This window comes from Odocoileus virginianus, chromosome 19, assembly GCF_023699985.2.
Source record: "Odocoileus virginianus isolate 20LAN1187 ecotype Illinois chromosome 19, Ovbor_1.2, whole genome shotgun sequence".
NCBI classification, from domain to species: domain Eukaryota; kingdom Metazoa; phylum Chordata; class Mammalia; order Artiodactyla; family Cervidae; genus Odocoileus; species Odocoileus virginianus.
The window spans coordinates 25,465,930-25,482,858 of record NC_069692.1 but is presented as its reverse complement, the minus strand read 5'-3'; the positions used below and the strand labels follow the sequence as shown (position 1 = coordinate 25,482,858).

The 16,929-nt window shown below is 35.2% G+C and overlaps 1 protein-coding gene across 6 annotated transcripts in view; it reads left to right on the top strand.

Moving 5' to 3' along the window:
- Positions 1-16,929, top strand: part of AFG1L (AFG1 like ATPase) — a 194,925-nt gene that overhangs the window by 69,943 nt on the left and 108,053 nt on the right. For all 6 annotated transcript variants that reach the window (XM_070450003.1, XM_070450004.1, XM_070450002.1 and 3 more), the window contains exon 6: positions 4,351-4,450. In XM_070450003.1, the coding sequence (XP_070306104.1) occupies positions 4,351-4,450 (100 nt within the window). The remainder of the gene's footprint in view (positions 1-4,350; positions 4,451-16,929) is intronic.

Below are 16,929 nucleotides of genomic sequence, written 5' to 3'. Positions count from 1 at the left end.
AGAGTATTGCTGCATCAGCACTCTGACCCCAGCGTCTGTACAATTTGGAACAAACAAGCCAAGCCTTTGCACTTTCTGCGTGGAATGGCCTCCCCTACGTGTCCATCAGGATACTCTCTTACTTCTTCAGATCTTTGCTTAGTTACTTAACAAGGCCAATGCCCTGTTTAAAAATACAATTGACTCCCACAATTGTATTTAGAAAAAGCCCCTATCCTTTTTTTTTCCATAACATATATTACCTCTGACATATATCTACTTATTTATTATTTACTACTTATTATACATATTTCTCTACAGGAATGTAAACTCGAAGATTGTTTTGCTAATTGATGTATCTCAAATGTCTAAAACAGTGCTTCAGTATAAATGAGTGAACAAATAATAGTGAGTGAGCAAATGAATGAATAAATCTTAGTATCAATTAATATTTATTGAAGTTATTGAAGTAGTCCCCCAACTAAGCCCACTTCCTTCATATATAACAACCTGCATTTATTCCTGTCAATATTCTGAATTATCTTAGCATTTTTGTTCTAATAGGTGAAAAATGGGATCTCATTGTTTTAATTATATTCTTTTAAGTAATAATATGGTTTGTCTTTTCTGTATCTATTTGCTTACTGTTAAATCCATCTTTTGTGAACTAACTGTTGGATTCAGTGACCATTTATTTATTAGGGTGCTTTGATTCTATTAGTGTATGCTGTAATAATATTAGCTATTGTTTACTGAGTGTTTTCCATGTGCCTGTGTTCCTAACTACTGTACTATGCCATGTATCATTCCATCTACAGCTAAAATTCTATACAGTTATATATAAATCATATGGTCTTATCCTAGCATACATAACATATAGAGGTAATAGTCATAATGAACATTTCTTGAGGATTTACTATATGTATCATAATGATTTTGCAAGGTAGTTGTGGTTACTGCCTTTATTGGATTGATGAGAGAATTAAGGGTCAGAGAAGTTAAGTTACTTTTCCAAGGTTACAGAGCTGGTAACTCAGTTTGAATCCATCATCAGTGCTCTTATTCACTAGTAATAAAGGCTATGTTGTATGTTCTCTTTGCTATATGTCTTCTATTATATGTTTAAATATATAGACCTAGAACTAGGTGGGCTTTTAGAAAATCTTTTAATGATAGAGTGTAGAAATTATCTTGCTAGTGCAGAGTTTTTAGGCACTTTAATCTCTATGACAGTGTGTCTGCAATCACCACTTCACTTTTAAAATTGAATCCTATTACTGGTCTTGATTTTTAACTAGTTATTATTGACCATTAGATGGTGTTAACTAATATAATATTTATTTTGTAGGAGGATGAATAGGAACAATTGCTGCTTAAAAACAATAATATATTCTTTCTTTTCTCTTAAATTTAGGGCTTTTTTAAGATTATGTTTTGGTAGCATTTGGATTACATTTGCAGAAGGTCAGTTTTACCAAGCGTAGTATTTCAGTTTTACCTGTTTTATTAAATACACTGTTCTTGTTTGAGAGATTTGTCTAGATAGAATATTTTTATGTGTTTTAATTACTAACTACTGAAATAAAAGAATAGGTTTTCCTTAAAGTTTTCTTTAGGGTCTTCATTATATTCTCTTTGAATATTAATATTTCTTGTTAAGCCATTTATGATTCTGAAGATATCACAATACTGAAGGAGACTGAATTTTTTAAAAATTGTTTTCTTATGTTTCTTTTAGGGACACAGGATAGATATTTTACTAATATGGTCCCCTCCCCAAAAAAGAATTCTAATGAGCAGAATATCATGCAAAATTCTCCTCTATAAGCTATCAATATCATTTAAAAAATAGTTTTAACCGTTTTTATAAAACAGGAAAGCTATTAAAAACTGCTAATAAAAAATAGGTGCTTATTTTTGTGCTAATACTAATTACTAATAATGCATGCTTATGTTTGTCACTCATTACATGGCCCTGTACCAATCAGTAGATGACTGAGACTCAAGTACTTACACATGTAAATTAACCATTAGATTTTTTTTTTCCTTTTTTTTACTTAAGTGAGTCATGATGGAAAGCAACTCTAGGTCATAAAAAAATCTTTTCTCTTTAATGCTAATGAAATGTCTCCACTCTGTATTAGCAGACTACCCTTAGTGGTAATCTGTAGCCTTCTCTTTTGTTCCTGGTGGTAATGAAATGCTGGGTGATGAAAAAGCTCGCTCTTCAAGAATGTGTGGCCAATTGTCTTCTGTTCACTTATACTGTAAAATTACTGTTCCCCAGCAAAGCTGAACAAGTGCAAGGACAAGATCAAAAGAGTATGCATTGGCACCCAGCTACACCAAGTGACTCCTACTTTATTAATTAGCCATAGCTTCTCCAAGTTAATTTACTCTGCTATAGCAAAAACATTCTGTAATACAAAAACAACAAATTATAATTCAACCACCAGTCCTTATTGCTTGCTTTTTCAACTTTCAGTTTAAACCTTTGCACAGTGTTATAAACTAAATGTCCCTTCACTTATCTGAACCTTAGGGCACAAAAGCTATTTTAATTTTTTCAAGAAAATCAGTGAGATAGTCAAATAATCATTTTTATTCTCTAAAATTGGGTGATTTTAATTAATAACCATTCTTTTTAAAAGTCAGTGTATTGGGAATCCAATTTAAAAGTGCAGTTGCTTCTAAAATTTGCAGGCTTGTTCTGTCCTCTCATCAGAAATGCCACTGGTGTTTAAGCATTTGAAAAGGGCCTTCTCTGTGAGTGTTTTGGCGGAAGCAAAATTTGACAGTGATCCTAAGCTCCAAATTAAATAATATCAGTACCACTTTCCTTTTCATTTTAATCACCACTTTGTAAGTTCCCTAAGTCTTTTTAATTTTTTTTTAGTTAATGGTTTAAAGTTAAAGCCTGAGACAGCAAAAAAAAAAAAAAAAAAAAAGATCTGCACATTCCCGTATCCTGGTTTGATTTGGTTTTGTTCAGGTGGGAAGGAAATAATTAAACTTTTGAGTGAGAGATCAGCTGAAAGAGAGAAGTAATTTAGACTTCTGTCACCCAGGTTGTTGTTAGTTGTATTATAACCATTTAGTTGGTCACTTTTACTATTTTGATCTGATTTGAAAGAATGTCCCTAGTTTCTGTGTACTTTAGCCTAGTTTAAAAATAACAGTGTGATATATATTGTGTGATATATTTTTGTGAATATAAAATAAGTTTTATTGCGATTACCTAAAATGTGCTGTTAAAGGAAGATCAAAACATTTTTACACTGAGAGTATCCAAAACTGTGTTGTTATATTCATAGGGTAAGGTGCAATAATTAATATCAACCTTCACTATATATTTATTTGTGAAGTCAACTTCCTTCCCTCCCTAATTTCTGTATTTCTTTGTGATTTTAAAAAGCTTTTAAAAAAAATTATCATAAAGATTGCTTGTTAATTGTGGATTAAAAAAATAATCTTAGAAAGTATCAGTGGTCATATTATCTCTGTAACTTAGATGAAATAGTTTTATCTGCATTGTTTATTTCTGTTTTAGTCAGAAGCTATTTTTTTTTTTTCAGCACCATGTTAACCATTCTTATAAGGTTGGTTTTTTTGTTTTTGGTTTTTTTTGTAGAAGGAATATTTGTGTTTGCGAAGGTTAGCAGAGGCTGGCTGTGCTGGAAATGACTGCAGTGCCTTTTGATTATTCATGGACAGTAATAGAAGGCACTTAAAAAGAACAATGAAATTGCTTATTTTTGTGATGGGCCATCTGTTGAATTGTTTTGTGCAACAATTGCACAATAGTATCTATGTCATATCATTCTATTTTCAACAGCAGCTGATTTTGTCTCACAGGCTACTTGTCCTTATTTCTAAAGTCCCATGACCATTTAAAGTCACCTTTTCAGGGACCTTTGCCAAAAAGGTGTTAGAAATCTCAAACAGCCTGTGTTTTGTTTTTTTTTTTTTTCCTCTCTTTTTTCCTCTCTCCTCTTTATTTGGGGAGAGAGACTGTAATGGGAGTAGGAGGGGGAGTAGGAGGGGGGAGTTGGTCATGTTAGTTCTAATTAGTTAGATTTCCTAAATGTTTAGGACAATTATCTGTGCTTTCCACCTGTAGTTCTATGAAAGAAGTTAACATAGAATCATTTAATAATTTGAGTAGAAATGATAGGCTTGCAAAAAAGAAGAGTCAAGTTTGACCGACTACAGTCTTTCATGCTTTTAATTATCTACTCTTTTCTTCATGATAATTAGAATTTTTCTCTTGGAATTCACTTCCACATTAAAAAAAAAAAAAAGATGAGCCATTAGCAAATTTGTTAGAGCAGAAGTGAAATTAAAATAAAACAAATGTGTTGCTGTCCATAGGTCACTGACATTGCTGATGCCATGATTCTGAAACAGCTTTTTGAAAATCTGTTCAAAAACGGGGTCGTCGTTGTGGCAACATCCAATAGGCCACCGGAAGGTAAAAACAAACATTGTGCTAGTCTTATCCAATTAGATGGAAATGAACAAGCTTTTAAAAATTCACAATTTTGTGCTCATTTTATTATGTTAATAAATCTGATGACTTTGTTTTATCCTAAGTTTTATAACTAACTTAATTTGAAAAATCAGTTGGTATTTATATTTGAAAATGTTTTAGCAAGCTAAATCCAGGTGCTCTCCTGTGTTTGATGCACTTGCAGTTTTCCTCTGAGTATTAGCTATGCATATTAAAAATACTGGCCTTTCTAACTGCTTTTTACGGGTCATAAAAGAAACTCAGTGAAATGAAAGGAAAAATTCCTAATTCAATCTTGGGAAAAGACTTAAAGCCTGCCTGCATAAGTGGTTTCTGATACTTCATTTATCATTTCTGAAAAAGCACTTGTGGCTTATTAAGACATTGTTTAAGAATTAAAATATAAGAATATATAGATAAAAATAGCAAGTTAAAATATTGTGTCTTTCAGCCCATCCTGTGGTCAATTGAAGTTTGAGTACTACCAAAAAATAGTATTTTATGTATTCTTAATTTTAACATCTGACTGGAATGCTATTATACAGATATCTGCATAGTTAAGTCCTTACCTCTTTCAGGTCTTTGCTCAAAGGTTATTTTGCCAATGACACCTAGACTCATTTCCCATTTGAATCTACAAACCATCCCATTTCCCCTAGCACTGCTTCTTCTTACCTGCTCTGTTTTTTTTCATGTAGCATTTATGATCTACCATGTATTTTATTTATTTCTTTTACTGTATTTATAGTTTATTATCTGTGCTTTTACAGGATGCAAAAGCTGCAGGAGGGAAACAACTTTTACCTCTTCTTTTCACATATATATGTATTTTAAGCACCTGAAACAGTGCCTTGCACATAATTGGATTTCAGTAAATAGTCTTAGACTGAATATTGAATAAATGTGTGTTTTTAAAGGTTCTCTCTGCAGTATTGAGAATAGATTGTGGGAATGAGATTCGCAAGGTTGGAAGTAGGGAGACCATTTAGGAGATGACTGTAATAATCCTGAGGGTGGATGATGGAGCAGTGAAGGTGGTGAGAGTAGTCAGGTTTTGTAGGCAGTCAAAAGGATTTACTGATGGAATGAATATGGGTTATTGAAAAAAAGATCAAGAATGGCTCAAAGATTATGACCTGAGCAATTGGAAGGATAACTTGGCTGTTTACTGTGATGGGAAAGACTATAGGAAAAGCTAATTTGAGAAGGGAGGTGGTTCTGAGGTTTCTATGGTTATGAGGCAGATGCATATAAATTTGGATTTCAAGGAAAGGTTTGGACTGGAGATAGAAATTTGGGAGTCATCTGTCCTAAAGGAAGCTGGTAAGAGCAGCCAGTGAGTAGGAGAGCCAAGAGTATGCTGAGCAAGGAAAAGGAAAGTGGTACAAAAAAGATGGATGATCACCTTTGTTAAATGCTGCTAGGAGGTGAAAAATGAGGTTGAGAGTTGATCACTGGAGTTGGTGACATGGAGCTCATCACTGAGCCTTGAAAAGAGCAATGTAATAGTGTGAGTTTTTTGTTTTGTATTTTTTTTAATTGTCACGTCACATTACTGGCTTATAGCGAATTTGTAATCTACTAATATGCCCAGATATTACTATGTGAGCAGCTGTCAAACTCGGTCTCTCTCTTTCTCTATTTTTGTAGTTGATCTCTTTCTTCCTATTTTGGCTTATTAATTTGTCTGTGTTGTCCCATATTAACTGATTTATGTTGATATTTTTTGAAGTATGATTCTAACATTATTTTTAGCTACCCCTACTAGCTAAGACATTTATAAGCTTAGTAATTGTGCTTCTATATCTTCAGCTGTTCATTAATTAAAATGTGTAAATAGGGTTAGGCCAAGTTTAGATTCCTCTCATATACCATTAGGTGCCTTATTTTAGCGAAACATTAATTAGTTCATCAATATCTTAAGATCTAGTTATTCAAACAATTATAGTTATATGTAATCTGTTACACTATAGAGAATTATGAATGATTTTTCAGATGCATTTATTAAAATCCTTATAATGTCCTATATCTCATTCTTGTGATTTACTAGTGTAACAGCCCTATGAGACAAGGCAATGAGTTTTTTCATATTAGGTCATCAGAGGGGACAGAAGGCTTGACTCTACTCCTGTGACTTGTTGACTTGACAGTATCTTCAGTATTACCTTTAGGCATTCAGGATAAGCTATGTTCATAAAGAAGGTGCTTGAACAAGCTTGGAATGACTCTCCAAGTAAAGACTGCTGAGAAGAAAATTGCAGGCGGCTGCTCAAACTATTGCAGTGTATAAACTGAGGAAGGACAACCACAGGAAAGGTTAGGAACATTCTAGAGCTCATAGCTTTGTAGGAATAAACAAAGTCACAGGCCCACTACGGAAGCACCTAGAAATCTGAGATGGAGCCGTCCCTATGGAGGAGACTGAAGGTCCAAGATGCAGGATTCCAAAAATTGGGCATTAGCCACAAATCTAAAGAAAGCCTTTTCTAAATATGAACCTAGATGGGATGCTTAGCATACACCAGGCTTTTTAACCATGGCAGACAATCAGTCATCATAAGTAACTTACTACTTTAATATAAAGAAGATGGAATATATGTTATATATATATATATATGCCATCTCCTGATGGTGTGTGTGTGTGTTTCTTCATGACTGAAGAAACAAGACTTAGGAAGATTAAGTTTGAATCTCAGGCAAAGGTAAATGTGTAGGACAAAGAATGGGTCAGTGGTTGCCAGGGGCCTGGAGTGATGAGGTGTTTGACTACAAAAGGCCAGCACCAGAGAACTGAGGGGGAGTTTGAAACTGTTTTGTATCCTGATTGTACTGGTGGTTACATGTGTTAAACCTCATAGAAGTGGACAACAAAAAAGTTAGTTTTCCTATTTATAGATTAAAAAGAAATCCCATGGATAGTGAGTGACAGAACAGAGGCTAGAATGAAGGTTTTGTGACTCTTTTGACACATTGTCCTCTATCTTTCCTTCTTGTTGGTCATCACTAATCTTTGTCTACCCCATCCCAGATACAATATGTTCTTTTTTCCAGCCATCAGAATGCATTCAACTTTTTATTTAGGTTACTGCTTTTAATCTACAGCCTCTGGATACTTATTATTTTCAAAATAGCTTCTGCTTATTCTCAGAGTGTTATGCAAGGTGGGAGAAGAACCTTCTTGGCAGAGGGTTGAGGCAAAGTGCAATGATTGGAGAGAGAATGACCTGTTTGAGGAACTGAAAGATAGCCAGTGTGGCTAGAATGCACTGATGAAGGGGAAGTAGTATACAGTGAGGTACAGGATGAATCTGGAGAAGTGAGAGCTAGAACTTTATAAAGCGGTAATAAGGATTTTGGATTTTATTATAAGAGAAATGGGAAGCCACTATAGTGTTTTAAGTAGGGACTGGTAAGATTGGATTTGGAATACCACTCTGGTTATAGTATGGAGAATGGGTTATAGGATGGGGTACAGTAATATGGTGGATTCAGGGAGACACACTAGTAGGTTATTGCTATATATACTAGATAAGAAATGATAATAACTTGGTATAAGGCAGTGATCTCATCTTGGGGGCTGTTTTGCAAACCAGGAGCTATTTGGCAATGTTGGAGACATCTTTGGTTGTCACCAGCAGACAGTAAGGAGGAGTTGGTGCTGCTACTGGCATCCCATAGTAGAAGTCAGAAATTCTGCCCAAACATCCTGTGGTTACAGGGATACCCCTCTCCCCCAAACTGAGAACTATCAAGCCTAAAATATCAATAGATATGAGGTTGAGAAAACTTGATATAGGATACAGAGAGGATAGATTTGGAAAATAGTTAAGAAGTAAAATGGGTATCACCTGGTTATAGGTTGGATATTAAGGAAAAGGAAAGGACAATTTCTAAATTAATGGCTTGTACAACTGGGTGGGTGGTAGTGCCTTTATTCAATAAAGACAGAATAATATGGAGGCTAGAAGTCCAGAAGATATTGCCTAGTGGAGAAGAACACTGGAACACTGTATTCCTTGCCACCCCCCCCACCCCGCCCCGTTATCTTTAGCTGCCATGCTTAACTTTCTTCCACATCATTCATCTTATCCCTTCCATTTCTCATTCAGTTCAGTTCAGTTCAGTCGCTCAGTTGTGTCTGACTGTTTGCGACCCCATGAATCCCAGCACGCCAGGCCTCTCTGTCCATCACCAACTCCCAGAGTTTACTCAAACTCATGTCCATCGAGTCGGTGATGCCATCCAGCCATCTCATCCTTTGTTGTCCCCTTCTCCTCCTGCCCCCAATCCCTCCCAGCATCAGGGTCTTTTCCATTTCTCATTAGAATGTATCAGTTTCCTGGACAAGAATAAGGGTTGTTGTTGGTAGAAATTACAGTTATACCTTTATTGTCAATTTGTAGATAAATAAGTTATTAATTTTAATAGAAAGTGATTAGAAACCTTTAATTTTAATAGAAAATAATTGTTAGCCAAGTAAAAGCAAGACCAGAATTTAGGAACTTGGAAGAGAAAATAGCTCTGGAGGTAGTAGTCTGGGAAAGTCCAGTACAAGTAAAGACAGGGAAGCAATACTTGAGGTGTGCAGGGAATAAGGGACCAAAGAGTGACTGCCTCTGTGTCACTGTTTTTTCTAGTCCTCACTTCTGAGTCCTACCTTGCTCAGGTCCACGGCCTCATTGTCTATACCACGTAGCTGTTAAAATCTCAAACCAGTGTCAGCTTATGATTACTACTTTGGCTTTTAGCTTCCTGATTATTTACTGGTCTGCAGGGATTTTTATACTTTCTTATAAGCTCAAAATATGTTTAATGTATTTTAAGCATTTGTAACACAGCATTTGGAGTGCTATTTTATATTTTCTAGAGTAATCTGGTTAAAATTCTTGAACTTGAAGCAGAGAGGATCCACAAGAATAGGAAATTGCTGGGAAGTTTTTAGATAAAATATATCTAGATTAGTTTATATTCGATTCTTACTTTTATAAGCTCTCAAGTAAATGATTTATTTAGCATTTTTGTCATTTAGGTAAATACAAATGTGCATGTAGAAATGCTCATGTACAAATAGACATATTTTTACATTTTGAAGATGATACTGTCAGATCATTAGAAGAGCCAGAAACAAAATCCATAATTAAAATATCATATATATGCTACTCACTTTTTAGGTGCTAACAAAATTTTGTTAATTTCATGATATTCTAGTAGGAAAAAGCAATACTATAGATGAAGTGCATGGAGACTCTAAGAACAAATTAATAATAGATTGGTAGATTCAGTTAATTAAATTGAAATTAATAATTAAGAACTTGTTCAGTCAAAAATATGAATATATTTTTGTAGAGAAAAAGAATATGCAAGTTGAAATAGCTATACTTTTTGACAGTAAAACAGAAAGTGCTAAAAGAAAAAAATCCCTTGCTGACTGAGGAATGCATTGTGGACTTCTCGTTTCTTATTTATTTATTTATTTATTTTTGCTGCTGCTGAGTCTTCATTGCTGAACATGGACTTTCTCTAGTTGTGGTGAGCTGGGGCTACTACTGTTGGTTGCAGTTCAAGGGCATCTCATTGTGGTGGCTTCTCCTGTGGAGCACAGGCCCTAGGTGTGTGGGCTTCAGCAACTGCGGCACACAGGCCCAATAGTTGTGACTTGCGGGCCCCAGAGCACGGGCTCAGTAGTTGTGGTGCACAGGGCTTAGTTGTTCCACCGCATGTGGAATCTTCTTGGACCAGGGATCGAACCTGTGTCCTCTGTGTTGGCAGGCGAATTCTTATCCACTGAACCACCGGGGAAGTCTCTTGGACTTTTGAGTTTTTAATTCACTATTTATTATAATGAAAATACTATAGATAGCTTTATAATGTCCAAGAATAATCCTGTGTTACTTAGATTATCAGGCAACAACACTGTGTGATTCTTCCTCAAGCCAATGTATTTGTAGTAAGTAAAAGACTGGATATCACTGGGGAGTTGGTACATGCACACACAAACATGCTCATGTAATTTATCATATTAATACTTCTAGGGGGTCTTCCCTGGTCGCTCAGACGATAAAGAATCTGCCTTCAATGTGGGAAACTTGGGTTCGATCCCTGGGTGGGGAAAATCCCCTGGAGGAGGTGATGGTAACCCACTCCAGTATTCTTGTCTGGAGAATCCCCATGTTCAAAGGAGCCTGGCAGGCTACAGTCCATGCGGCTGCAAAGGGTTGGACATGACTGAGCGACTAAGTACACACACACACAGTACTTCTAGGGAGAAAAAAATCCATTGACGTTCTCCATAAAATCATGAAAGAGCACTTTACAAAATTCGACATCTTGATATAATCACACCATGACATATAAATAGATGGAGAGTTTCTTAATATGATACCAAATATATGTATATCAGTTCAAAAGACAGAATTATGCTTACTGGAAACATTGTGGTATATCTACTACAAGAATATAGTAGACATCCTTGACAAGGATGTCAGTTATCACATTTTAACATTGAACTACAGTCCAGACTGAAATATTATAAGAATGACTAGGTGGATAGGGAAAGAGGAATCACCATATATCTTAGATTACAGGAGCTCTCAAAGATTAGTCATACCACTCCTTTTTCAAGGTTATGTAAATAGAAAATACTTTAATATGGGAACAATAAGTAGGAATGAGAAGTAAGCAAGCATTAGAAGATTGTTTTGTATTCTTTAAAAATAAGGGAAACATAGACTCTGTAATATAGAAGATCTAAACTAAGAGAAGACAAACAAATGTGTTGAAAACCTTTTTACTAAGAATTCAGATGAAATTTTAAAAAGCTACATGTGATAAAGGGACTTAAATTAAATCAGTTAAAAATCAGTATTAGGAACTCTGAAGTGTAGAATTGAAACTATAGAAAATGAAATCAGTGATGAAGGAAAACCACTTATGAAGCTCTGGCAGTGTGCAGAAAGAGAATAAAGAATGAAAAGATTTTTTTAAAAAGTCAGTGAGTCATCTGGAGGAAAGAGGTCTTAAAATGTGAACTTATTAAAAACAAGTGTTGGAAATAAGAAAATTGATCATAATAGTGAATTGAGTTTCAGTGAATGTTTGTAGTTTCTGCTTGCTTATTTATTTGTAAATTTTATTCCCCTTGGAGAGAGAGTTTACAGATTCTAAGTGATAGTATCAATATTTGTGGCACTGATAACTAGGAAAAAAATAATATATATATTGTCAAGTATATTAGAATTTAAGATACCCCTTCTACTTTTCAAATTGCTAGAAAAGACAAGGGATCAAAGTAAAAATATTTCTTAAAGCAAAAGCTAGAAAGCAGAAGAAACAGCAGAATAAAGAATAAAAAGCATGAAACACAATCAGGCATGTCAATGACAGGAAATATAAATGGGTTACATACTCTATTAAAACTAAAACTTCTGGTGTGGCTGAATAAGCTCCTAACCAAAAGACCTTCTTGCAGACAGCCATAATACATTCTGAACAAAATATGTAACACAACTATCTGAAGGTCCCATAAAGATTATAGAAGGGAGATAAAACTTGGAAGAGAACCAAATGAAGAAAATTTTCCTGTTTTTTAATATTTTTCTTTCTTTCTGTTTAAAAAATGGTTATCAGCTTTAGGGCAGATAAAGTTAGTGATGCATTTGATGACTAAAATTCTGATAGAAAAACCACACTGTTTCTGGCTAGAATAACCAGATTACAGCATTTAGGGCAAGCATAGCTGCTGGTAAATGAAAAATGAATCCCAGGGAGAACTAGATTGATAGCCCCAGGTTCTCATGTTCTGTGTATAAATTCTCTGACTGGCTTCTGAACCATACAGTTGCAGAGCAAACTAGAAGCTTTCTAAGGATTGGATACTGAACTTAGATTTGAGTTTATAGTTTTAGTCCAACCAAGGTAATTTCTTGCTAAGACAAAAATATCAACGCTCTTCAGAAACAGAATCCAGAAGGTCCAGAACACCACCCAAAAGTGAAGAATGAGGAGATATTACCTATTCTCAAGAGAAAAAACCATCAGTAGATAACAGGTAACAACTCCAATATGCCCCAGATATTGGAATTAGCAAACAAGGACTAAAGCAAGGACTGTAACTATAATTTAGGGGGAAATGAAGTAAAGAAAATATGTTTGTAATGAATGAAAGGATAAGGAATGTCAGCAGAGAAATACAAACCATAAAAAAGTACCAAATTTAAAATTTAAAGCTAAAAGACAGTATTTTAAATAAAAATTCACTCAAGAGCTTACTAGCAGAATGGGAACAACAGACAAAGAGCCAGAGAGAACGTAAAATTAGCCAATGGGAAGAACGGAAAATGACAGAAGTAAAGAAACAGAGACTTTAGAATTTGTGGAGCTATAACAAACTTTCTAATGTATTTCTAATTGGAATCCCAGAAGGCAAGGAGAGATAATGGGTAGAAAAACTTTTGAAGAAATAATGATCGAAAATTTCCCCAACTTGGGTGAAGACATAAATTTACAGATTCAAGAACCTCAGTGAAATCCAAGCAGAATAAATACAAGAAAGTACTGCTTAGACACATTGTAATTGAGTTTCTAAAAGCTTAGGGTAAAGAGGAAACCTAGAAAGCAGCAGAGAAAAATGACATTAAATACAGGGAATAATGATTAGCTCTTGATGACTTCCATCAGAAACTGTGGAGGCCAGAGACAGTGGAATGACATCTTTAAAATGCTGGGGAAGAAGTTATCAACCAAGAATTTTATATCAAATAAAAATTTCCTTCAAGAATAAAGACAAAATAAAGATATTCTGATATCAAAGAAAGCTAAACAAATTCAGCATCAGATATGCAATACAAGCTATTCTAAAAGAAGTTCTACAGGTAGAAAGGAAATAATAACAGACATTTGGATCCTCAAGAAGAAAAGAAGAGCATCAGAAATGGTAAATATTGGAGTAATATAAGTAACTCCTTTTATTTTTAATTTATTAATAGAAATGACTATTTTATGAGAAATTATAACATCATCTTGTGGGATTTATAATGTATGTAGATATGATGCAAATGGCACATAGTACAAAGTGGGGTATTTAGATGGACTTATATGGATGCAAGTTTTCTGCATTTTTTTGTGTGAAGTGGTATGATATTAATTCTAAGTGTGAAAAGTTAAGGATACTGGTAAGCTTGGAAATATTGCAGGTTTGACCCTCAGTTCTGTTCAGTTGCTCAGTCGTGTCTGACTCTTTGCTACTCTATGGACTGCAGCACACCAAGCCTCCCTGTCCATCCACCAGCTCCTAGAGTTTACTCAAACTTATGTCCATTGAGTTGGTGATACCATCCAACCATCTCATCCTCCGTCGTTCCCTTCTCCTCCCGCCTTCAACTCTTTCCCAGCATCAGGGTCTTTTCCAGTGAGTCAGTTCTTTGCATCAAGTGGCCAGAGTATTGGAGTTTCAGCTTCAGCATCTGTCCTTCCAATGAATAGTCAGGACTGATTTCCTTTAGGATGGACTGGTTAGATCTCCTTGCAGTCCAAAGGACTCTCAAGAGTCTTCTCCAACGCCACAGTACAAAAGCATCAATTCTTCAGTGCTCAGCTTTCTTTATAGTCCAACTCTCACATCCATACATGACCACTGGAAAAACCGTAGCCTTGACTAGACAGACCTTTGTTGGCAAAGTAATGTCTCTGCTTTTTAATATGATGTCTAGGCTGGTCATAGCTTTTCTTCCAAGAAGCAAGCGTCTTTTAATTTCATGGCTGTAGTCACCATCTGCAGTGATTTTGGGCCCCCCTCCAAAAAATGTCTGTCACTGTTTCCATTGTTTCCCCATCTATTTGCCATGAAGTGATGGGACCAGATGCAATGTTCTTTGTCTTCTGGATGTTGAGTTTTAAGCCAACTTTTTTACTCTCCTCTTTCACTTTCATCAAGAGGTTCTTTAGTTCTTCATCACTTTCTGCCATAAGGGTGGTGTCATCTGCATATCTGAGGTTATTGATATTTCTCCCGGCAATCTTGATTCCAGCTTGTGCTTCACCCAGCCCAGTATTTTTCATGATGTACTCTGCATATAAGTTAAATGAGCAGTGTGACAATATACAGCCTTGACGTACTCCTTTCCTGATTTGGAACCAGTCTGTTATTCCATATCCAGTTCTAACTGTTGCTTCTTGACCTGCATACAGATTTCTCAGGAGGCAGGTCAGGTGGTCTGGTATTCCATCTCTTGAAGAATTTTCCACAGTTTGTTGTGATTCACACAGTCAAAGACTTTGGCATAGTCAATAAAACAGAAATAGATGTTTTCCTGGAACTCTCTCGCTTTTTTGATGATCCAGTGGATGATGGTAGTTTGATCTCTGGTTCCTCTGCCTTTTCTAAATCCGGCTTGAACATCTGGAAGATCGTGGTTTGGTTCTAGACCACTGCATAAAGCCAGTATTGCAATGAAGTGAATCACATGATTTTTTTGACTTCCTAGTGCATCTGAAGATTTTGTTTATACTACTGTAGTTTATAAAATGTGTAATAGCATTATGTCTAATAAAAGAACATATACACCTTAATTAAAAATATTTTATTGCCAAGAAATGCAAATCATTATCTGAGCCTTCAGTGAGTTGATATCTTTTTATAATAGTAATGTAACCAAATTCAGATTTGATTGCTTGTTCCTCATAAGCCAATAATTTGAGAAGCAAGTGTCAGTAGAAAAGAAAGGTGCCTTAATCATAAAAAGCAGCAATCCGGCCGGAAGGTAGACTCATGTCCAGACACCAACTCCAAAGATTCTGCTTAGCCATGACAGTTTTTAAAGGGAAAAATGGGGTGGGAAGAAGAATCTCAGTGAATCACTGAAGGTAGGATGTTGGGTTCTGTATCATTCTCCATTGAGTGCAGACTGGCTGACTCTTCAGATGTTATCTCACCTTCATGACCTGCCTGCGGGATTGCTAAAGAGGCTGTTGGGGGTAGAGAACTAGTAATTTTGTAACTGTTTGATTCTTCTTTCTTTCTTTTTATCTAGGAAAACAATCAACAGATTTGACAAGGCATGGTACAACATTCAAGAGAGCTTAAACCAGGAGTTAGTTTCAATTGCTTAGAAACCTCATTCCTAGGATTAGACTCTCTTAATTATAGAGGGGAACAGAAATGGATGAGCAGTAAAGGGGCAAAAGAGCGGCTTTCGGTAACATAGAAGGCCACCAACTATAGATCACCATAACAAATGCAATAATAAGGGAAAAGTTTGAAATATCGTGAAAATTACCAAAATATGACATAGAGACCTGAAGTGGACTAATGCTGTTGGAAATATGGTGCTGATTGACTTGCTCAACACAAGGTTGCCACAAACTTTCCCTTTGAAAAAAATGCAGTATCTGCAAAGCTCAATACAACAAAGCAGTATAAAATGAGATTTACATATTGTCATCCCTAGAACAACAACAAAAATAAAGGCCAGTTGACAAAAAGGAATTTTAAAATGTATTCAAATCATTTTTAAAAAGGCAAGAAAAGAACAGATGAAGAAAAAGCAGAAGAGACAAAAAAAAAAACAATAATTAAATCATAGCCCTAAATATTAAATGCTAAATGATATTGAGAAAGAAAAATGGAGCTGGAGGAATCAAACTTCCTGACTTCAAACTATACCACAAAGCTTCACTCATTAAGACAATATGATACTGGCACAAAAACAGAAATGTAGACCAATGGAACAGGTAGAAAGCTTGGAGATAAATCCATGTACCTGTGGGTACTTTATCTTTGACAAAGGAGGCAAAAATACACAATAGAGAAAAGAGAGTCTCTCAATAAGTGGTGTTGGGAAACTGGTCATATAGGTGTAAAAGAATGAAATTATAACACTTCCTAACACTGTACAAAAAAATAAAGTCAAAATGGATTAAAGACATAATTGTAAGGCCAGAAACTATAAAACTCTTAGAAGAAAGCATAGACAGAACACTGAGATAAATCACAGCAAGATCCTTTATGACCCACATCTTAGAGTAATGGAAATTAAAACAAAAATAAACAAATGGGGTCTAATTAAACTTGAGATTTTACACAATGAAGGAAACTAAGCAAGGTAAAAAGACAACCCTCAGAATGGGAAAAAAATAATAGCAAATGAAACAACTGATGAAAGGTTAATCTCCAAAATACACAAGCATCTCATGCAGCTCAATAGCAGAAAAACAACCCAATCAAAAAATAGGTGGAGGACCTAAACAGACATTTCTCCAAAGAAGACATACATATAGCTAATAAACACATGAAAAGATGCTCAACATTGCTCATTATTAGAGAGTTGCAAATCAAAACTACAATGAGGTATCATCTCATACCAGTCAGAATGGCCATTATTAAAAAATCTACAAAGAATAAGTGCTGGAGAGAGTGTGGAGAAAAGGGAACGTGCTTGTATTGT